The sequence below is a fragment of the Ornithorhynchus anatinus genome, chromosome 10, assembly GCF_004115215.2.
Source record: "Ornithorhynchus anatinus isolate Pmale09 chromosome 10, mOrnAna1.pri.v4, whole genome shotgun sequence".
NCBI classification, from domain to species: Eukaryota; Metazoa; Chordata; class Mammalia; order Monotremata; family Ornithorhynchidae; genus Ornithorhynchus; species Ornithorhynchus anatinus.
Genome location: NC_041737.1, coordinates 54,292,853 through 54,315,837, shown reverse-complemented (window position 1 = coordinate 54,315,837; position 22,985 = coordinate 54,292,853). Strand labels below are relative to the sequence as shown.

Sequence of the window (22,985 nt, the reverse complement as noted above, 5' to 3'; positions counted from 1 at the left end):
CCCCCCTCCCCCCCCGGGGCACCAGCATTTTGAACCCTGAGGCTTCGAGGTCTAAGTCACCTCTAGGACTTTGCTTTTGGGGGGCAGCAGCAGAAGGGGGGCAGGGCTCGGCTGCGCTCCCACAGCCCCGGGGGACTGGGTCGGGGGGATGCGAAGGACCCCCGCCGGCCCCTGGTCCGCCCGGCACCAAGAACTCACAGCTTCGCCGCCCGGGAGGTGGGGAAGGGGGCAGTGGAGGTGGGCTGGGGGAGCCGGCCGCGACCTCCCCCACGGCCGACGACGGGATCGGGCAGGGCTCAAGGGAGAGACGGTTCCAGTGTGTTGATCAGGCTCTGTGCGTTTTGGGCGCCCTTTTTTTTTTCCCTTTTTTTTTTTTGTCCTTTTCGCAGTGATTTCTTTAAAAACAAACAGGCTGAGAGGTAATCACAGAGAGAGAGAGAGATTTCTGTTTTACAAAGTACGGCATTAAAAAAAGTTTAAAATCCAGACCCTCCCAAGAAAACAAAACAAAAACGAAAATAAAATAAAATCATCATCAAACCACTCCAGTTAAAAGTTATGGCTTCAGAGTGCGCATGTACCCAAGAGAGGCGGAGCCCAAGGACCACCCCCAACGATGCTCCCTTTCAGGTGAACGGGAGGCTTGGTTCCGCCCACTCCCCCCACGGGGGGGCGGGGGGGGGGGGGGGGGGGGTCCCCGAATGGCTGTGACGTCTCCTCACCCGCAAGCCACCCTGATTGGTTATCCACGACGACGACGACGACACCCATGCAGCCCCGCCCCCCCCAGCCCCACCCCCCGCCCCCCAAAATGTACACCGCGGCCCCCGCGAGGGGGCGTGGAGGGGGCGCTCATCCGGCCCGCCGCGTGGAGTCCGGCCCGGGATCTCCCCTGAGCCGGGAGACCCCCTCCCCTCAAAAGTCCCACGGGGAGGGGGCGGGTGGGGGGAGTGGGGAGGGCGCGGCGGCCGGACGGAAGAGCGGCCCAGACCCCGGAGTCCCGAGCGGACCGGGAGGGCGCGGCTCCCCCGGCCGCCGGCTCATGCACGAGAAGCTCGAGTACATACGTGTGCACCCGCCACCCCCTCCCCCCCAACCCCCTGACCGACAGACACAGACACGCACACACGCACACATACACGCACGCACGCGAAAGAGTGTGGCACGGGCTAGGCACAAAGGGAAGACACACCCCGCTCGTGGCTCATGCACACATCCGGCCGGCACGACCGGCACGCGCGACGACCCCTCCCCGGGCCCCGCGGTCTTTCCGGCGGAGGGGGGGGCCGGTCCGCGATAAAAGCCCCGGGAGGGGCAGGGACCCGGCCGTGCCGACTCTCCCCCGCCGCCCGGAGGCCCGGCGGCCCCGGCTCCCCTCGGGGGCCGGGCGGGTAGGGTGCCCGAGACGCCCCTCCTCCGCCGCCAAGGATCCCTCAAGTCTTCATGCTGACGGGAGGAGGGGTGGGTAGAAGAGGAGTCCGGGTCTCACACCCCGCCCGGCCCGCCCCGAGTGGGGGAGCCAGGCTGCCCCGGCGTCTTGCTCGGCACGGCGGCTGAGAGGAAGGGGCCCGCCGCCCCGTCCCGGTGGTGGGCGGCGGGTGGGCGGCGGCCCGGCTAGATCTTCACGTCCTCCTGCACGCTGAGCTGGGACAGCGTCTTCTTGATGCGCAGGGCCGTGAGGCGGGCGGCACCGTTGGCGTACCAGCACTCCCGCATCATCTTCCCCATCACCCGCAGCGCCTGGCGGAGGGGAGCAGAGGCCCCGTCACAAGCCCTCCCTCGCCCTCCACCCCGCCCAGGCGAGGGGCGAGGCCGGGATGCCGGCGGGAGACGTGTCTGCCAACTCTGTTCTAGTTCCTCTCCCCAGCGCTTAGCGATAATAAGAATACTCGAGATACTTGTTAAGGGCTTACAGGGTCCAGCACTCAGAACGGTGCCCAGCACACAGTAAGCGCTTGAATACCATTAGACAAACAGAAAAGGGAGTTTATACACCACGCAACACTGTACCGAGCACTGGGGTAGACACACGATAATCGGGTCCCACATGGGACACGGGGGCCAAGAAGGAAGGAGATCGGGGATTGAATCCCCATTTTGCAGATGAGGAAACTGAAGCCCAGAGAAGTGAAGTGACTCAACCGAGGTCACTGTGGACTAGTGGTGGAGCAAACATTAGAACCTAAGTCCTCTGACTCACAGACCTGTGCTCTGCTAAGCACACACTGTATGTGCACAATAAATATGATCGACTGACTGATAAAAGCCCAATCATAGGAATATACGTGCGTGTGCCCGGCTGTGCCCTCAGAGCCCGACAGCTGGAGACCCCCGCACCCACCAGAGGTGGGGCATCAGGAGATGGTGGAGGCGCCCCGTCCACCCCTAAGATGCCCCCTGGGTGGTGACCAATTCGTGGTCCATAAAGAAGCTGGAAAATGCAGGGAGAGCGTGCACAACCCCCCCCTGGTGCCAGCTGGAGATAAACCAGAGCCGGACGGCCCTGGCAAAGGGGAAAAACATGCCCTGGAGCAGTGGCCCATGCGCCTGCCCAAGGTTCACAGAAGCCAGTTGAGCAACCGGGAGATGCCGCATGACCCAGCTCGCTGCCCCGGCGGCCTACACCCTCTGCCTCCACGGCCCCGGTCACCCCTCAACTCCAAGTTGAGGGCTGCCGCTCGCCTCCCTCTCGGCTGGGCGGTCTTCCCCGTTTGGCCCTCACCCTCCGTCCAGCCTGGCACTCATTCTAGGCGTGGGGGGTGTGTGTGTGTGTGTGTGTAAGGATGGGCTCAGGGACCTCCCTGCTTATCTTCATCAGTCGATGTCTCCCCCCAAAGCTGGGAACGGTCCATCCCCTAACCCCGGGCCACCCAGATGGGTGAAGGTACGGGCTCTATAGCAACCCCTTCCGGTCCCCTCACCCGTGGACGCCCAGGCTGCCGGCTGGTGAGCCCCGAGGCACAGCCCTGCTTGTGAGCGCCCTGGCGGGGGAGGGGGTGATGTGGCGGGGTGCAGGAGGGACCCCTTTACCTCATAGCTCTGCCACCAGTTGGGGATGTTGGGCCGCAGCTTCTGGTCACACACGACCTTCCGCATCTCCTCAATGGAGGGGTCAGAGGGCACGAGGTCGTAGTAGGGCAGCTGGTATTCCTCATGGATCCCTGGGTAGGGGAGGGGATGGGCGGGAAGGGGGCTGTGAGATGCCATTCAGGGAAACCACGAGGCGAGCAGCACCCTCACCCCCCAGCTCCTTCCTCTGCAAGGGGGCTGCCATCCCCCGGGGCCCTGTAGGAGAGGCTGAGGGCACGAAGACTGGGGTGGGTGGGGGGTGCCCGACTTGAGCTTCCTCAGTCTGATTCTTCCCAGCAGGCGTTGCTGGCCCAGTCACATCCTCCGGCCGGGAAGGGGGGTACGGGGATGTCACTGTTCGTCTCAGCCCGACCTGCCCGGGGGCAGCCCCCCGGCCCATCCTCCCAACCTCGGAGCCCGGGCGGCCCGGCCGGGACGGACCCACCTCCTGAGCTGCACCTGCGAGCGATCTCCCAGTACACCAGCCCCAGCGCGTAGATGTCGGCACACTTGAAGGAGTCAAAGTGCTTCATGTTGATGGTCTCGTCCAAGACTTCGGGGGCCATGTACCTGGAGCCGCCGGAGACGAGATCGGGGGAGGTGAGTCCTGGCGTGACCTCCCCCGGTGGGGCATCCCGCCCCTCTCCCCCGTCTCGCCGGCCCGGGGTCCCGGTCCTACCGCTTGGTCCCCACCCGCTGGTTAGGGGCGATGTCGATGGTGTCGGTGACGGAGTCGTGCCTCACGGCCAGGCCCAGGTCGGCGATGGCGCACATCCCGTTCTTCTTCACCAGGATGTTCTTGGACTTCAAGTCCCTGTGCGCGATGCCCGGCTTTCCTGGGCGACGAGGAGGAGACCGGGATCAGGGTGGGGACTGGGATCGGGGGGAGGGAGGGGGAGGACGACCGGGATCGGAGTGGGGAGCGGGAATGGGAGAGTGCAGGGGTCGAAGCAGCCGCTGGGGCCACCCGTCAGACGGGAAGGCTGGACATCGCCTGGCTAGGGTCTGGAGCCGGGTGCAGCCCCTCTGGCTCGTCTCCTGGACCGTCCCCCAATCCTGTTCATTCTACCTTGGCCAAGTAGCTTAGCTCCAGGCCCTTACCCTCCCTCTCCGTCTAAACCGCTCCCACGCTGATCCAAGCCCTTATCCTATCCCGCCTCGACTACTGCATCAGCCTCCTCGCTGATTTCCCAGCCTCCTGTCTCTCCCGCTCCGGTCCGTACTTCACTCTGCCACCCGGATCATTTTTCTACGAAACATTCAATCCACGTCTCTCCACTCCTCAAGAATCTCCAGCGCTTGCCCATCCACCTCCACACCAAACTCCTTACTATAGGCTTTAAGACCCTCCATCAGCTCTCCCCCTTGTACCTCTCCTGATTTCCCACCTCAACCCAGACCTCACGCTTTGCTCTTCCAACGCCAACCTACTCGATGTACCTCCATCTAGTCTATCTCGTCAACCCCTTGCCCATACTCTCCCTCCGGCCCGGAACTCCTTCCCCCTTCATATATGACAGACCATAACTCTCTCCACCTTCAAAACTCTCCTAAAATCCCATCTCCTCCAAGAGATCCTCGTTTCACTCCTTCTCCCTAAAGCAGCGTGGCTTTGAGGAAAGAGCCCGGGCTTGGAAATTAGACGACGTGGGTTCTAATCCCAGTTCCGCCACTTGTCAGCTGTGTGACTTTGGGCAAGTCACTTTACTTCTCTGTGCCTCAGTGACCTCATCTGGAAAATGGGGATTAAGACGGTAAGCCTCAGGTGGGACAACCTGATAACCTTGTATCTATCCCAGCGCTTAGAACAGTGTTTGGGAAACAGTAAGCGCTTAACAAATACCATAATTAGTATTATTATTATCACCTGTGCACTTGGATCTGTCCCCCTTGAGCACTTGTTAGTCACCCCACCCTCAGCCCTACGGCACTTATGACCACTTCCCTAGCCTCTGCCACTTCCCTAATCTGTAATTTAACACCTGCCTTGCCGCCCACTGTAGACGGTAACCTCTTTGTGGGCAGCGATCATGTCTCCAGACTCCACTGCACTATCCCCTCCCGGGTGCTTCGTACAGTGTTCTGCGCACGGTAGGTGCTCAATAAACACCACTGATTGACTCATTGACCGACCGGCTCGTCCAGCCCAGATCTGCCACTGCCCCACCCGGGACCGGCCCCGGGCCCCCTTACCCTGTGTGCCCACGATCTCCATGTGCAGGTGCGCCAGCCCGCTGGCCGCCGACAGCGCCAGCTTAATCATGCCCTCGATGGTCACCGTGTAGCGGTTCAGGTAGTCGAACAGGGAGCCGTGCTCGTGGTAGTCGGAGACGAGCCACAGTTGGGTCCAGGTGCCGTTATCTGCAGCAGGAACCGGGGTTGGGGAGGATGGGGACAGAGGGGTTACGCGTGCACCCACGCGTGTCCAAGTGACGGGGACGACGATAGGAAGGGTAACGTGTTCGTATACGCGTGTGCGCCGGTGGGGAAATGTGTCAACGGGAGGGGTGCGCAGAAGGAAACCAGAATCTCGGTTGGCTGAACAAACACACTTTGTTCACGGAGGTCCGACGGTCTGAGTGAAGTAGGGCGGGTAATGGGGCCTGGGCATCCGGACCCAACCTGCCCGGGCCAGGGGTCGGCTCCCCCCTGCCCAGCCCTGGCACGGTCAGTCTCATGCAGTGAGCTGGACGGTGCCCTCTGGCCCTCCCCTCCCCATTCCTCTGGGCCTCCTGCCTCCCACCCCACCCCCATCACTGGGGTCGGAGTCCACACCTGACTTCCTGTGGCACTGATGTCCTCGCCCGGCCCTGGGAACGGGAGTTTTGGGTACTGCTATCGGGATGGGGACGGTGGAGGGGAAGGAGTCTCGAGGGGGGTTTAGAGGGAGGGGAAGAGGGAAGCCCCCCCAAACCACGTTCCGCCATCATAAGGGTTGAATGGTCACCTCCAAGCTGAGGGTCGGGGTGGGGACCCGGCAGAAACAGTGGTGGAAGAGGAGGGGGAGGTGGGACGGGGGAGAGTGAGCCTGCCAGCCCGCCCCTACCACACGCCCAGACTAGACTGGGATTAGGGGCCGGCTGGGGGAAGGGGGCAGATTCAGATTCACATGGATGGGTCGGAGAGATGGTTCGGACCCAGGACGAGAGTCAGTTAGGACAAGCCCCCGGGGGAGCCGGAACCCTGGGGACCTCGCCGGAGCGGGGGACGAGGACCAAGGGGAGGGACCCCTGGGGGCAGGACGCCCCGACCGGGTCGTGCCAACAGGAGAGCGGAGTGAGGGTCGGTGGGAGGAGGGGTCCCCGAGCGGACACCCGGGACCATCTTCGGGGGGAGCACGGTGAGTCACTTCACTTCTCTGGGCCTCGGTTCCCTCAATTTCAAAATGGGCTTCAATCCCTGTTCTCTCCTGCTTAAGCTGTGAGCCCTGTGTGGGGCCTGATGATCTTGCGTCTACCCCAGTGCTTAAGACGGTGCTTGGCACGTAATAAACGCTTAACAAATACCGCAGTTATTATTACTATCAACGGGACAGCGTGGCCTCCCGTGCGGGGCCACACCGAGGGGGACTCCCACCCCGTGTCCACCCGGCGCTCAGTCCGGGGGGGTGGCCGTCCGAGCCTTACGATGGCCACCCGCCTCACCTCCCCGAATGGCCACCCGTTACCTTTGTTGTCGGCGGCGATGAAGCCGAGGATGTTTTCGTGGCGCAGCATGACGGTCTGGTAGATCTCGGCCTCCCGGAACCAGGACCGCTCCTCCCGCGACGAGAAGATCTTGACGGCCACGTCGCCCCCACGCCACCGGCCACGCCACACCTCTCCGAACCGGCCTTTGCCGATGATCTCCTGAAGGACGATGGTCCGGGCCACCGTGCGCTGGACAAACAGCGGCAGCCCTGCTGGGCGAGGATGGAGATGGGGGCGGATGGCGGGGAGGGGGACGGCTTGAAAACCCACAGGCGGTGGTCCCCGGCCACCCCGTCCCTCCTCCTCTCCCCGACGAGGGAGCGGCGCCCCCAGGCAAAGATAGGGGTCTGGTCCAAGTAGGAGGATGGGTCCCTGGGCGGGTGAGGGAGCTCCGGGTCGCCCCCGGATCGGGAGAGAGGTCAACGGTCTCCCAAGAGACTTTTTAACTAGACCCGGCCGGAGAGAGGCCGCGATCAGAGTCCAGAGGACAGACCCTAACTTCGCCTCTCCCTGGAGTGGGGACGGGGGGAGCAGGGGACACTCTAAGCAGGTGACGGGAGCCAGACGACCAGTGGCTCGGGCCAAACAGCCCCCAATTTGGGGAACACGCCTCCCCTTCCCCCTGCCAAATCAGCTCATTCAAGCAGCCTCAGCACCAAGGATCACCAGCCGGCGGCAACCCCTGCCGGCTTCGCCCGCGCCCCGCTCTCGGAGCGACTCCGACTGCCCCGATTTTCCAGGCGGGGGAAAGCGGCGGGGGGCAGACGGACACACGTGACCCAGGTCTCGCAGTCGAGGGTTGGGAGCAGGCCGCTGCCGCCCGCGCTAACCACCCAGCTCCCTCGCTGGAGAGAATGAGCCGCGATATTCTTCCACCCGGCCCCCCTTGCTTTCTCACCTTCTAAAAATATGCGTCTTTTAAATACAGCTCGCGCTTCGAAGCCCCCGCTGCAGAGCTTAATCGAAGCAGCGGCTGAAGCTCGAGACCGACATTTTGGCTCCAGGCCCCTCCCCTGGACTGGGAACGGAGCAGGGGAAGCAGCTGCCTGGGTAACCTCCCTCCCTCCCCTACTAACGTCGGGTCGCTCCCAAAGGGCACGTTCAGCTTCGAGAGCAAGGCCCCGGGGGGCGGGCCCCCCACCACCAGCCTGTGTTTTCTGCCCTTCATCAAAATGCCTTCCCGACGGCCACCGCAACCTGCCCCAGCTAGGGTGGCAGCAGGGCCGATGCCACGAAGTGCCACCCGTGGGCGTCCGTCCACGTCCAGGCCGGGCATCGCAGCAGAGCGCTGCCTACCGCGTGCCCACATCTGAGCGTGGGACCCCAGGGCAGGCCCGGCTCCCACCCCTTGGGCCCAGAGGCAGCGGGGAGAGGCTGCCCACCGTGGGGCGGGGGCGGAGGCGGAGCCGGGCCGCACGGCAGCCCCGTGTCAACGCCCCCGCCCCCACACACTTGACCTGCTCCCGTCTCCGCCCCTTCCCGGCTGAGTGCCTCGCCCGAGTCCCGTCACTTCTCTAGGCCTCTGTCTCCTCACCCGGAAAATGGGGATTGATACCTGTACTCCCTCCCTCTTGGACTGCGGGCCCCGTAGGGCAGGGAACATCTGCTCTGCCTATACCCTATCTACCCTGGCATTAGCACAGTGCCGGGCATACAGCAAGCGCTCAACACGTACCACAGTTATTATTATTAATAAAAAAATGATCAATAAGGACTTTGGGCTCCCCGGGGGAAGGGGTGGGAGGAGCCCACCAGGCGCCTGAGCCACGATCCCAGACTCGGCGGGGGGCAGCCGAGCTGTGGGAAGCCCGGCGGCCCTGCCCCATCAGGCCGAAGTCCCGGGGCAAGCAGGCCCCGGTCAATGATTCACCAGGCACCCGCCCGCCGTGCCAACATCTGCATTCCCGAGTGCCCCACCTGGGGCCTCCCGGACTAATCATCTGCCACCAGAAGCAGGTGGGCACGAAGACCCGTCCCCTTTGGCGGTGCCGGCTGGAGCCGGGCACTTTTCTGGGAACCTGGACGAGCCGGGACTGGGCAGACGGGTGACCCCGTGACCCAGCGGGCGCTGGGGCGAGCGGAGCCCTCCCGGGCGAGTCCCGGCGGCCCCCGACGGCACCGTACCTGACCCGGAGCCCGAGGTGGACAGGTCGTAGACGAGGTCCTGGAGGGTCTTGTCTTTGGCCAGGCACATCTCACAGGACGGGTCCTCCATGTCCAGGCGCTGCCGGTTGTGGTAGACGCGCTGGTGGTGGTGGAAGATGGAGACGATGACGATGGTGATGATGAAGAAGAGGAAGATGGCGCCTGCGATCATGGCCACCAGCTCCACCAGGCCCCAGGTGGATGGCTGCTCGTTCTCCTTGAGGTGTCCTGGGCAGAGGGATCAGGGGAGAGGGGACGTCAGGCCCTTCCACCCCCTAGGGCCCACCACCTGCCCCGCGGAGGTCCTTGGACTTTGTAAACCGAAGCTCCCTGCCCCATCTCTCCTCCAGGGACCCACCCGCTCCAACCCCCAGTCACAGCCCCGGGTCCGGCTTCAAGCTCTCGACGTCTCTGGCAGCCCCCTAGCCCTAGCATCTCTCTTGATCCCTTCCTGGAGACGGATGCCCACGAGTGAAGGTTCGGCTGGCCCCACCATAGCCCAACCCAGCAATTGCACCCACCCCCCGGTGGCAAAGATTCATTCATTCGTACTTATTGAGCGTTTTCTGTGTACTAAGCGCTCGATGCCAAAGCTCACCCCATATCCCTCCCCGACCGGCCTCCCTTCCCCCCAGACTTTGCGCTCAGCTGCTCCCGGGGGTAGGGGACCGGGGCGGCCCTCACCGCTGGGCACGGTCAGATCGATCTTGTTGCAGAAGTCGGAGTAGCAGCAGTGGGTGTTGCGCAGGTCCTCGGAGCTCAGGCAGTAGAAGGGCTTCCCGACGGGCACCAGCTCGACGGCGGGGATGCAGGTGCGGACGTGGTGCTCCAGGCCCTCCAGGTTGAAGATGGAGACCATGCAGGCCCCGTCCGTCTCACACGTGTAGTTGGCCTGGTTGCAGCTGGTGCACGAACACATCAGCGCTGTGGGGAACGGAGCGGGGCTGGGGTTGGCGCTGGGGAGATGACTTCGCCCTGCGAACACGCGCCTGCTATCCTGGGGGGGGGGGGGGGGGCTGGCTTGGCTGGGGGGTGATAGGGATGACGCACGGTGACAGGAAGGGGCAGGGTCTCTCGGCTCCTCTTGGCCCTTAGGCCTGATCCCACCGTCACCTTTACCCCGAAGCATCAAGAGGAACTCAGGCTTTCCTGCCTCCTCATAGGAGCCAGATAAATAATGAGGGGGGGATTTACATTTTTGGACAAGCATGGTTCTGAGTGAGGGGAACGAGAGAAAGAAAGAGAGTGTGCGCGCCACTGAGGGTAAAGAGCAACCATCTGAGGTGTCTCCTTTAGGCTGTCAGAGCATCTCTCTCTCCTCTCCGCAGAGCGCACTCACAGCAGCAGAGGCAGGTCTGCTTGGTCCCCTTATGCGGGTGAAGACCCAGAGGGACGGAGAGGTGGGGACGCGCCGGAGCCGCCCACCTGGCAGACCTCTGGGGCTCAGACCCCTGCCCGAGGTGCCGGCTGCCCCGGCTCCCCAAGTCCCGAGGCCTAGCGGCCCTCCCCCCACACCCCCCAAGCCAGAGTCACGGCGCCTGGGGCTATTTTGAGAAGAGGGAAAGGGAAGAGCGACAACCCGGAGGCGGGATATTCTGAGAACCAGCGGGCCGGGGGTGGGGCGGGGAGAGGTCGGGCGGGAGGGGGCCGGAGCCCGGCGGTCGCGGACTTTGGGCGGACGAGACCCTGCTGGATGCCTGGGCTCCCGCGCGGTGAGTCATCCTGGCACCCGCTCGCACGCACACTCTCTCTCTCACACACACACGCCCACACCCCCCCACGCGGGGCTCGTTATTTCTGGGAAGTTTCTAACACGGTCTTGCCGTAAGACAGGAAAGAGGCAGAGTGGTGAAATCTCTCCCGGGTCGGTTTGGGGGCGGGGGTGGGGGGGGCCTGTCCCATCCCAGATGGGCTGGGTAAACGGCCCCGGCCCTGCTGGCGTGATGTTCGGGATCAAGGCCGGGGCCGGGAGCTGCTCGGAGAAAGGTTGGACAGACAGACACACATGCGAACGCAAGCGCGCGCCGCCGACAGTGAAGTTCGCCATCTGACTATCGGGGTGGGACAGTCTGTCTCTCCGCCGACCTCTCGCCCACGTCCTGCCTCTGGCCTGAAACGCCCTTCCTCCTCATCGACAGACGATCACTCTCCCTCGCCTCAAAGCCCGATTGAGAGCCCATCGCCTCCAAGAGGCCTTCCCTGACTAAGCCTCCCTCTCCTCTTCTCTCACTCCCTTCTGCGTCGCCCTGACTTGCTCCCTTTATTAATCCCCCCCGGCTCGGCCCCAGAGCCCTTACATACATATCTGTCATTTTATTTATTTGTATTGAGGTCTGTCTCCTTCTCTAGACTGTGAGCTCATTGTGGGCAGGGAATGTGTTTGTTTATTATTTTATTATACTCTCATGCACTTAAGTAAAGTGCTCTGCAAACAGTAAACGCTCAATAAATATAACTGCCTGATGGGGAATGTGTCTACTTATTGTAGTATTGTTCTCTCCCCAGCTCTTAGTACAGTACTCTGCACACAGTGAGAGCTCAGTAAGTACAACTGAATGACTGACTGACAACCCCCTCCTCTTTTCTCCACCTGACTCCATTTTCCGGGGCCCGAACAGGTGGGACCCGTGTTCTCCTCGAAGACGGCGGCCTTGCGCTAACTCTCCCCTGACGACGGGTCTCACTCGGGCTCCGGTCCCATTTACCTGGGTGACCCCGGTGAGCGCTCGGCACAGTGCTCCGGTATGAGCCGCTCCCTCGCCATCTGCTAGACCGACGGGAAGGGGAGACCCAGCGGCAGGCTGGAGGACTCTTTGGAGCCGAGGGGTCCTAAGGGCCGGGTAACTGCCCTCCCTACTTTCAAAGCCTAACTGAAGTCACATCTCCTCCAAGAGGCCTTCCCAGCCTAAACCCCACTTTTCCTCATCTCCCACTCCCTTCTGAGTCCCCCTGACTTGCTCCCTTGGCTCTTTTCCCCACTCCCTGCCCCAAAGCATTTATGTATATATCTGCAATTTTATTTCCATTGATGTCCATTTACTTGTATTGATGCCTGTCTCCCCTATGAGCTCGTGGTGGGCAGGGATTGTCTCTCTTTTTGCTGTACTGTACTTTCCCAAGCACTTAGTACAGTGCTCTGCACATAGTAAGCGCTCAACAAATACTGAATGAACACTCTCCAGACAGACACAGTGTGTGAGCCTGTGTATATGTATGAGTCTGCGGACATTCAGGGTTGGATGTATATGTGTGTGTGTGTGTGAGAGAGAAAAAGAGAGTGTGTGTGTTTGTGGAGGGGCGGTGGTGGAGGTCTGGGTCAGATTTCATGAGCCAGACAAGCTCACGCCCAACCCCACCCCCCCTCCCCCGACGTGTTTTTCCCCCTCCCCCCATTCTCCCCACCAGGAGAGGAGCGGGAACACGGCAGCCTGGAACCCCAAACCCTGTTTGGGCTCCGAAGGGGTGGGAGGTGGGGACGCGGGAGCCCCCGGCAGGACTCGAGGGTGATGGTGGTGTGGTTTCTGGGGTTGGTTTCCGGCTGTGGTCGGGACAATGTCTGCGGTGCGGGGACGGGTGGTGGGGAGAAACCAGAGCAGCCGGGGCCTCGAACCCGCCCCCCGATTCCCGAGGTGGGCAGCGGAGGTTGGAAGTCAGGGGGACACAACAGCATGCTTTCACCGCTCCCCCGTCCCCTTCCCACCCCAGGACAGGGGCCAGCTTGGTCTGGCGGACGGGAGTGGTGGGGGGCGGATCCGGGGATTTTAGGAGGGTTGGACGGGGGGAGCCGACGGGCCGGAGCGTCATCATCTTGGTGCTCGGCCCCACCAGGGAAGGCTGGGGTCTGGATGGAGAGGCCTGCGGTAGGCTTGACTGGGAGCGGGGGGCATCGCCCCCGCTGCTGCTGAACCCCAATATCCGAGAACCTGGCTCTGTTTGGGGGAAAAGCCCAGGCGTCCGTCCCCGGGGTCTGCTCTTGGTGGGAACTCGGGCCCGGCTGCCCAAGGAGACTGACAGCTGGGCCTGAGGGGAGGGGGCCCCCACAGACCCACCTGGAAATGTCCAAGCTGGGGACAGAACCGTCCCGGGACCCAAATTCTGATCTCTGATCCAAGTGAGAGGTCTTGTAGCAAAGAGTGGCACAGAGGGTTGGGGGGTGGGGAGCGAGACAGAGACAGAGAGACAGAGTCTCCCCTCCCCTTCCACAACAGCCAACATATGAGACAAAAAGTGAAGTTGGCACTAGGTAAGAGAGCAGGTGGTGGGGTGTGCGTGTGGAGGGGGGTTAGGAGGTCCCCCAGCAGAGCAGCCAGGGAACCAAGGTCAGGCCCTCCAGGTCGACAGTTAGATCGTGCCCCGCTGCCCCAAACTCCTGTTTGGAAGACCTAGGGGGACTTCATGAAGGAGGCAAAGGGGAGTCAAAAAAGCCAGGTGACAAGCTAGGCGTCTAATCCTACCGACCCCTCGCCCGCCACCCCCCTCCATCAACCACCATGGGGAAACCTGCATCTCCAGAGACCGGTTCAAACATGCCCGCCCGCCTGGGCCTGGGGCCTCGAGCTGCAGCGTGACTGACTGACGGCTTTGTTCTTGTGCAACAAGCCCTTGGCCTTCTCCGACAGAGAGGAGGGCGGGGGGAGGAGGGGAGAGGTCTCTTTGGACGCCCAGAGGGGCGAGCGACCCCCCACCCCCCCTCCCCAAGTCGCCAGGGCCAAAGACACCTCTGCTTCCCAGGCCCCTGGAAGAGCAAGCAGGAGCCTCAGTGTGATGGGGAGGGGAACCCACTGGGTTCGTACCCAAGTTTATAAGTGTGTGAGGACGCTGTGAATGTGGGGAGGGAGTGTGTGTGTTTTTTGCGTTGTTTTTTTTTGAGTGTGTGTGTGTGTGTGACTGACTTCAAAGTGAACTAAGCATAAGTCAATAGGAGGCAGGGAGGTCGGAGCCCCAGGCTGGATTGTTGGGGGAGGGAAGGGAGGGAGAGGGATTGTGTGAATATGTGTGTGTGTGTGAGAAAGAGAGAGAGAGAGAGAGAGAGAAGGAGAGAGAGAAGGTGGAGGAGAGGAGGGGAACAGAGAAAGAAGAATGAGGGGCCTTTGGACGTTCTGGGTTTGGGGGAACAGAGTGGAGCGGCAGGGGGTGCGGGAGGTGGGGATGGGGCTGGTGCTCTGAGAGGCCCCGTGGAGCTGTGGGCGAGGGCAGGCCCCCAGGAGGGCTGGCCACAGCATCTCTGCCAGCCCTCTCCCTGACCGAGGGGCATCGGCCAGCCTGCCGGGGAGGGTCCGAGCCCCAGTGGGGTGGCCGCCCGGGAGGAAGATCAGCCACCCAAGATGGCGCTGGGCTGGGGGTTCTTGCCGCCTGAGGTCGGGGGCCGGGCCATGCCGGGGATCGGATCAGGGCTTCGAGGAGGGGAAAGGGCCGCCGGACCCAAGACCGCGGGCAGCCTCGACCCCCTGCCCCTCCTCAGAGTGACCCTGACTGGACACTGCCCCAGGTGTACCTCTAGACTGTAAGCTCCTGTGGGCAGGGAACGTGTCTACTAATTCTGTTGCACGGTGATAACTGCTGTATTTATTAAGCGCTTACTATGTGCCAGACACCGTACTAAGCGCTGGGGTGGATCCAAAATTGGGTTGGACACTGTCCCTGTCTAATGTGGAACTCACAGTCTTAATCCCCTTTTAACCGATGAGGTCACTGAGGTCCAGACAAGTGAAGTGACTTGCCCAAGGTCACCCAGCAGACAAGTAGCGAAGCAGGGATTGGAACCCAGGTCCTTCTGACTCCCAGGCCATGCGCTATCCACTAGGCCACACTGCTTCTCTACTGGTCCCAAACACTTAGTACAGTACTCCGCCACATAGTAAGCACTCAGTAAATGCCCTATAATGACTGACCGGGTTCTACCCAGAGATAGGGAGAAGGGGGAGAGTCCCAAATTCAAAGCCCTTCTAAAATTCACTCCTCCTCCTGGGGACCTCCCCGGATTGACTCTAATTTCATTCAATAGTATTTATTTCAATAGTATTTATTGAGCGCTTACTATGTGCAGAGCACTGTACTAAGCGCTTGGGATGAACAAGTCGGCAACAGATAGAGACAGTCCCTGCCGTTTGACGGGCTTACAGTCTAATTTACCCCTGCCCCCCACATCCTCATCAACCTTGCTCTCACCCCCATTCCCCACAACCCCGGATCACTCGCGCCCATCTCCTTCTCCTCTATTTCTTCCCCTACCTGGAGATTCGGAGCGCAAAGCTCCTTGAGGGCCGGAATCACGTCTACCGACTCTCTTGTCCTCTCCCAAGAGATCAGTCCAGCGCTCCGCACAGCGTGGGGAGCTCAATAAACACTCCCAGGGGACTGGCAGCGAGATAGAGCCGGGGTGTCCCTACCCTGGAGAGGCAGCGTGGCCTAGGGAGTCAGAGGACCTGGGTTCTCATCCGGGCCCTGCCGCTGTCTGCTGTGTGACTTTGGACAAGTCACTTAGCTGTAAAATGGGGACTGAATTCTACTCCCTCCTACCTAGGCCATGAGCTCTATGTGAGACAGGGATGGTGTCTGACCCGAATACCTCATATCTCCCCAGAACTTAATACTATTATTATTATGCAAGGTGGGGGTGTGGGGAGATCCGCCTGGGGAGGGGGTGCAGACTGGAAAGCTGGGAGGCTACGGTGAGGGAAGGACGGAGGAGGGCAGCAGCAGACTGTGTGTGTGTGTGCGTGCGTGTGTGTGTGTGTGTGTAGTGGGGGGGTGGTGTCTCCAGGCCGGAATGGGTTTGGAGGCGGTGTGAGGGAGAGCAGGGGGCTGAAGCCCTGATTATTCTGGGTGAGACTGTCTAGAGGACCCAGCGCGGAGGTGGGGAGTCTCCCTTCCCAGAGCCGGGATTCTGGGATTGTTGTTCCTGGCGCCAGACGGATGGTTGGAAGGAAGGCCCAGCGACCTGGCCTAGTGGGAAGAGCGCGGGCCGGGGAGTCCCGGCTCCGTCGCTTGCCGGCTCTGTGACTCCGGGCAGGTCACTTAGCTTCTTTGTGCCTCAGTTTCTTCATCTGGAATACGATGGTATCTGTTAAACGTTTCCTACGGGCCAGGCTGTACTAAGTGCTCAGACGCACACTGAAAGCACTGAGAAGCAGCATGGCTTAGTGGAAAGAGCCCGGGCTTTGGAGTCAGAGGTAATGAGTTCGAATCTCGACTCTGCTACTTGTCAGCTGTGTGACTGTGGGCAAGTCACTTAACTTCTCGGTGCCTCAGTTACCTCATCTGTAAAATGGGGATTAACTGTGAGCCTCATGTGGGACAACCTGATTACCCTGTATCTACCCCGGCGCTTGGAACAGTGCTCTGCACATAATAAGTGCTTAACAAATACCAACATTAACATTATTATTAAAGCGCTCAATAAATACAACTGAATGAATGAATGCCCGGACTTCCTCTTCCTTAGACTGATCCCCGTGGGGGACAGGGACTGCATCTGATCTGACTGTATCGCATCTACCTCAGCGGTTAGCACAGTGTTCGGCATACGATAAGCGATTAATAAATACCTCACGTACTGTGATTTTAGAGCGGGAAGCCAAGGTGAATGCCTGGCAGTTGGCCCGTCGCCCCCGCTCAGAAGCCCCTCTTCAGGCCGCCTGCTCCCGAGGCTTCAGAACTGTGACCTCTATCAGGTTGCCTACTAGGGACCAAATACTGCGCTAAGCGCTGGGATAGAATCAGAAGCATCGGCCCGGACCCGGTCCCTGCCACCATGGGGTTCACAGCCTATGAGGGACAACAGCTATCGTCTCCTAATTTCACAGATGGGGAAATCGAAGCCCGGTCAAAATGGGCTGGGGTGGAACTGGGATCTCGTGGGCAGAGAATGTGTCTGTCATATTGTATTCTCCCAAGCGCTCAGTACAGTGCTCTGCACACAGTAAGCGCTGAGTAAATACAATGGACTGACCTTCCGCCAGACACACAGCCTCCTGAGAGATTGGGTTGCTCTCCCAACAGCCATGAAGCAGCATGGAGGAGTGGATAGAGCACAGGCCTGGGAGTCAGACGGTCATGAGTTCTAATCCCGGCTCCGGCACTTGTCTGCTGTGTGACCTTGAGCAAGTCACTTCACTTCTCTGGTCCTGAGTTACCCACTTGTAAAATGGGGATTGAGACTGAACCCCAGAGGGGACAGGGACTCTGTCCAGCCCGATTTGCTAGTATCCACCCGCGTACGTAGTCCAGTGCCTGGCACATAGAGAGCGCTCGGCAAATACCATAACTATTATCATCGTTATTGATGCTCTGCTGGCCCTGTCCACTCCCACCTCAGGTCCTGGGTTCCGCGGGGACACCCCGACACTCAGGACATCCCGCTCCCAGCCTCTCCTCTCCGGTGTCACCCTCGGCCTCTCCTTCTTATGCAACACCGGCGCGGTGCAGTCCGCACACCCACGTAACCAGTTGGGTCACTCCCGCCCGTGTGCCTGCCCTCTTGCCCGGTTGCGGCCCTCTGAACTATCCGGGAACGCTGCCCTGCTCCGGGCACGCGCGGCCGAGACTCATCAGAGGTGGGGATGGGAGGTGTGGGGTGTGAATGGGATCAAGTTGAACCGACTTAAAATGATCTGGAATCTGTTGGGTGGCAGGGCACCCTCAGGACAAGTGGCACTCTGGCCACTGAGTGCAGGCGCTTTGCTCTGATAAGGTGAAAGAGGAGCCCACGGTGGGTGAGGGAAGGACAGAAGTGGGCACCTAAATATATCCGGTTTGCTAGCCGCCCCCCCGGACAGGGGGAAAGGGAAGAGGGGGATGGGGGGGCGCCGGCGAGGTCGCGTGTTTCGGGGCCAGGGTCTGGTTTCCTGGCGGGTGGCGGCCGCGGGACGGAGCCCGGGGCCGGCGAGAGGCTTCGCCGGGGACGGCCCTCGCGGTCAGCGAGGGGCTGCAAATGGAAACCAGATTCCCCGGCCTGATCCGAACGCCGGATCCAAAGCATTCCTCACGCCTCGGCCTTGGCCAGTGGCGAAATCTCCGAGACGGTGGGAATTCTTGCCCTATTAGGAGAGTCCGCTCGGCCCCACCCCCTCACCCCCCTTGTTCGAGTCCAAGTTCGTTCTCCCAAGCGATAACATCTGTCTGGAAGTTCTCGCTCATGTTTGGCGGCCAGTTCGTCACTCGAACACAGGTCTGAGGGCTTATCGTGCCCCCCTGCTTCGTGGGGCGGTGGCTTATCCTGGCAGATGCCACCCATCATTTTCTGTGGTTTGGGAGCCCCTTCGGGACGGCGAGGGACCGGGTCAGATTCTCACTTGTGTAGAGTTCCCCCAGGTGCTTAGAACAGGGCTTTGCGCACAGTAAGCTCTTAGTAATAATAATAATTGTAGGATTTCTTAAGCGCTTACTACGTGTCAGGCACTGTTCTAAGCGCTGGGGGAGATACAAGGTAATCAGGTTCTCCCACATGGGGCTCACAGTTTTAATCCTCATTTTACAGATGAGGTAACTGAAGCCCAGAGAAGTGAAGTGACATATCCAAAGTCACAGAGCAGACAAGTGGCAGAGCCGGGATTAGAACCCAGGTCCTTCTGACTCCCAGACAACCCTGCTTCTCAGTACCACTACCCATCCCAAACAATGTTCCTGACTCTCATGGAGTTCACCGTCTAAGGGGGAGGGAGGCTTAGTGGATAGAGCATGGGCCTGGGAGGCAGAAGGGCCTGGGTTCTAATCCCGGCTCTGCTACCTGTCTACTGGGTGACCTTGGGCAAGTCACTTCACTTCTCTGGGCCTCAGTGACCTCATCTGTAAAATGGGGATTAAGACTGTGAGCCCCAAATGGGACAGGGACTGTGTCCAACCTGATTAGCTTCTATCGACCCCAGTGCTCAGCAGAGTGCTTGATACACAGTCGCATTTAAATACAATTACGATTATCACCATTTCATCCCCATGTTACAGGCGAGAAAACGGGCACAGAAGCCAAGCGACTTGCCTGTGCTCACCCAGCTGAGCTGGAATTAGAACCCAGGTCTCCCGACTCCTGGCCCTGGGTTCTTTCTACTGGGCCACTCTGCGGAGGAGCAGTGTGGCCTAGTGGATAGAGTACGGGCCTGGGAGTCAGAAGGACCTGGGTTCTAGTCCCAGCTCCGCCACCTTTCTGCCGTGTGACCTCGGGCAAGTCACTCACTTCTCTGGGCCTCAGTTACCTCACTTGTAATCTGGGGATTGAGACTTGGAGTCTTATGTGGGACAGGGACTGTGCCCAACTCGATTACCTTGTATCTACCCAGGACTCTGCACGGTGCCTGGCAGTCATTCATTCAATCGTATTTATTGAGCACTTACTGTGCGCCAGGCACTGTATTAAACACTTGGGAGAGTATAATATAACAGACATATTCCTGCCCACAACGAGCTCACAGTCTAGAGAGGGAGGAAGACATTAATATAAATAAACAGGTAGATAAATACATGATTCACAGATATATACGTAGGTGCTGTGGGAATGGGGGAGAGGATGAATGAAGGAGCAAGTAAGAGCGGTGCAGAAGGAAATGGGAGAAGAGGAGAGAAGGGCTTAGTCAGGGAAGGCTTCTTGGAGTAGCACATAGTAAGTGCTTAACAAATAGCATGATTATTATGATTATTGCTTTACCCCTTCAGTGAGAAGCAGCGTGGCTTAATGGAAAGAGCAGGGGCTTGGGAGTCAGAGGTCATAGGTTCTAATCCCGGCTCCGACTCTTGTCAGCTGTGTGACTTTGGGCAAGTCACTTAACTTCACTGTGCCTCAGTGACCTCATCTGTGAAATGGGGATTAAGACTGTGAGCTCCACGTGGGACAACCTGGTAAGCCTGTATCTACTTCAGTGTTTAGAACAGTGCGGGGCACATAGTTAGCGCTTAACAAATACCATTATTATTATTATTACTACACGGCATTTAACTGTAGGCTGTAAAAGCCAGGAGGGCATTCAGAACCAGGACGCCTAGGCTGGGACTTCGGTCCTGGGGCCAGGTCACTTCCTTATTGGGCTGGAAACTCTTCCCTCGTCTGCATTTTGGTCCCTTGGCCCCACCTGAGAGGCTCATCAGAGAGTGGGCGCTCACCACACGGACCGGCATCGCACTCTCCTCCCGCCGGCGGCACCCTGCCGGGAGCCGGGCAGGCCCGGGCGCCTTCGGGTGTCCTCGCCGTGGCCCTGGGCTTTGGCTTTTCCAGAACTGACGTTTCACTCGGGTCCTTTTGCAACCGGGATTTCCGGTGCACCCGACCCTGGCAAGGGCCTGGGGTCGGGGGGAGGGCGGGGAAGAAAGGGAAAAGAAAAATTGGGCTGTCTGGCCAAGTTTAGAGGCCTCCAAGAATGCTTGACGGGTGCTCCGTCTGACTGTCCGACAAACAGAAAGGGGGCCCAACACACACACACACACACACACACACACACATTCTTCCTTGGAAAGTTAGAGAATGTGAACAATACCCCCTTCACAACAGGTCAGGTTAAAGAAGAAGAAAATGACCTCTCTAGGGAAGGCCGGGTGGAAACCCCTGACCACATCAGAACCCCCCACACCCCCGGATGCCAACTTCCGAGGTGTCAGTCACCAAGCGCGTACCTTGGCCCAGGTGACCTTTAACCCTGTCTTCCTGGACTCTGCTCTAGAAGCGGCGTGGCTCAGTGGAAAGAGCCCGGGCTTGGGAGCCGGAAGTCATGGGTTGGAATCCCGGCTCTGTCACTTGTCAGCTGGGTGACTGTGGTCAAGTCACTTCACTTCTCTGGGCCTCAGTGACCTTATCTGTCAAATGGGGTTGAGGACTGTGAGCCCCACGTGGGACGACCTGATGACCCTGTATCTCCCCCAGCGCTTAGAACAGTGCTCTGCACATAGTAAGCGCTTAACAAACACCACCATTATTCCAGCGGGTACTTTTTCCAGAATGCTCAGGCTCCAGCCCCTCCAACCTCGCACCCACCCGGGGGTGGGGGGAAATGTCGTCTTGCACAGTGCATCGCTTTCCTCCCCGCCGATACATTCGTTTCTACTGTGTGCAGAGCACTGTCCTAAACACTCGGGAGAGGACGAGATAACAATAAACAGATGCATTCCTTGCCCACAACGAGCTAATACCGGGCAGGACCTGTTCACCCACCTTCCAGACGGCCTCACGGCAGGCGGGGTTACACAATGCCACAGAGAAGGGGGAAGGAAAAAACACACACACACACACACACACACACACACGCACACCCTCCTCCAAAAACCATGAGGTGCTTAGCTAAGGGAACAAAGAACTGACATTCAGTCTCGGCTCCACGGAACAAATCCATCCCAGGGCCAGAGAACCTGCCACAAGCCATCTCTCTTCTTTCCCCTTAAGGATGAGTGGGGAAGGCTCGTGTGGGCAGGGAATGTCACTTTATTGTTGTGCTGTAATAAGAATAATAATAATGTTGGTATTTGTACTATAATAATAATGTTGGTATTGGTTAAGCGCTTACTATGTGCAGAGCACTGTTCTAAGCGCTGGGGGAGATGCAGGGCCATCAGGTGGTCCCACGTGAGGCTCACAGTGTTCATTCCCATTTTACAGATGAGGGAACTGAGGCCCAGAGAAGCGACTCGCCCACAGTCACCCAGCTGCCGAGTGGCAGGGCCGGGATTCGAACCCATGACCTCCGACTCCCAAGCCCGGGGTGTTTCCACTGAGCCACGTAGCGCTTAGCACAGTGCTCTGCCCACGGGAAGCGCTTAATAAATACGACTGAGGGAACGAAGGAGGGGAGGGGGGAGAGCGTCTCCCCCCCCCCCGCCTGTAAACACCTCCCCGTGTACTGGGTCCTATTTATTGAGCGCTTAATGTGCGCAGAGCGCCGTACTAGGCGGCGGGGAAGGGCCCCTGGGCAATAAATAGCTAATCCCCGAGCACACCTCGAGGGCAGGGGTCGTGGCCAGGCGGTCCGACACCCCGACCAGGAGGAGGGAGGCGGGCCCGGGAGCCTTCCCCCAGCCGGGGGGCGGTTACTCAGCGTTTAGAAGAGGGCACAGCGCTCACCAGAGAGCATGAGGGGGGATGATGAGGAGAGAGAGGCGACCCCAGAGGGCCCCCCGGGGGTCACGGCCCGGACCCTGCCCCTCGGCCAGTCCTTGAGGGGAAGGAGGGGGGGTGAGGGGAGGGGGTCCCCCGCCATGTTGGAAGGGGGAGGGGGCCGCCGAAGCCGGGGCGCGGGGGTCGGCCTGGCCCTCCGGACTCACCTTGGGTCCCCCGGGGCCCGGCCCCGCCGCCGCCGGCCAGCAGCAGGAAGACGAGCAGCGGCAGGAGGAGCAGGAAGGACGACGACGACGACGAGGAGGCCGACTCCGCCATAGTAACCGCCGCCGCCGCCGCCGCCGCAGCCCAGCAGCGCCTCAGCGCGCGCGCCCGCGCCCGGCGCGCCGCCGCCCTCCCCTCAGCGCGCGCGCGCCCGCCCCGCACGTGCCCGCCCGCCCGCCCGCCAGGCGCGGCCCCGCGGAGGGAGGAGGCGCGGCCGCCGGGGAGGGGCCGCGCCTGCGCACGAGCTCGGCCGCCCGAGGGGGGGGGAGAGAGACTCCCGGCCGCGCCTGCGCACGAGCTCGCCCCGCCCTCCCCGCCTTTAAAGGGAAGCGGCCTTAAAGGGGAAGGGCCGACCCCTTTGGGCCGAATTTAAAGCGCTCCCCAGGGGACACGAGGAAGAGGGCGGGGCGAAGGAGAGCCCAGTGGGGCTCGGTGGAAAGAGCCCGGGCTTGGCAGGTAGAGGTCATGGGTTCGAATCCCGCCTCTGCCACTTGTCAGCTGGGTGACTGTGGGCAAGTCACTTAGTACACTAGGCAAGCGCTTAGTACAGTGCTCTGCACATAGTAAGCGCTCAATAAATACTATTGAATGAAAGTCACTTCACTTCTCTGGGCCTCAGTTCCCTCATCTGTAAAATGGGGATTAAGACTGTGAGCCTCACATGGGACCATGTGATGACCCTATTTCTACCCCAGCGCTTAGAACAGTGCACTGCACATAGCAAGCGCTTATCAAATACCCACATTATTATTACTATTAATCCACCTCTGTCGCTTGTTAGCTGTGTG

General features: G+C 60.3%; 1 protein-coding gene across 1 annotated transcript; it reads right to left on the bottom strand.

Moving 5' to 3' along the window:
- Positions 1-791: 791 nt before the first annotated feature.
- Positions 792-22,229, bottom strand: ACVR1B (activin A receptor type 1B). The gene is made up of 9 exons (XM_029074018.1): positions 22,140-22,229; positions 9,588-9,827; positions 8,883-9,131; positions 6,737-6,967; positions 5,263-5,430; positions 3,749-3,905; positions 3,515-3,639; positions 3,031-3,161; positions 792-1,740 (listed from the first exon to the last, which is right to left on the bottom strand). Exons 2-9 carry the CDS (start codon positions 9,820-9,822, stop codon positions 1,615-1,617), a joined length of 1,422 nt encoding a protein of 473 aa, XP_028929851.1. The 5' UTR covers positions 9,823-9,827; positions 22,140-22,229; the 3' UTR covers positions 792-1,614.
- Between the last annotated feature and the right edge of the window lie 756 nt (positions 22,230-22,985).

What these genes read in the sequence shown, in the direction of transcription:
- ACVR1B (XM_029074018.1), bottom strand. Translation starts at nt 9,822, where the DNA reads ATGTGTTCGTGCACCAGCTGCAACCAGGCCAACTACACGTGTGAGACG. An exon ending in CATCGCCGCCGACAACAAAG is followed by an intron (nt 5,431 to 6,736) that starts GTAACGGGTGGC and finishes TTCCTGCTGCAG; the next exon opens with ATAACGGCACCTGGACCCAA. An exon ending in TCGCAGGTGCAGCTCAGGAG is followed by an intron (nt 3,162 to 3,514) that starts GTGGGTCCGTCC and finishes TCCCCTACCCAG; the next exon opens with GGATCCATGAGGAATACCAG.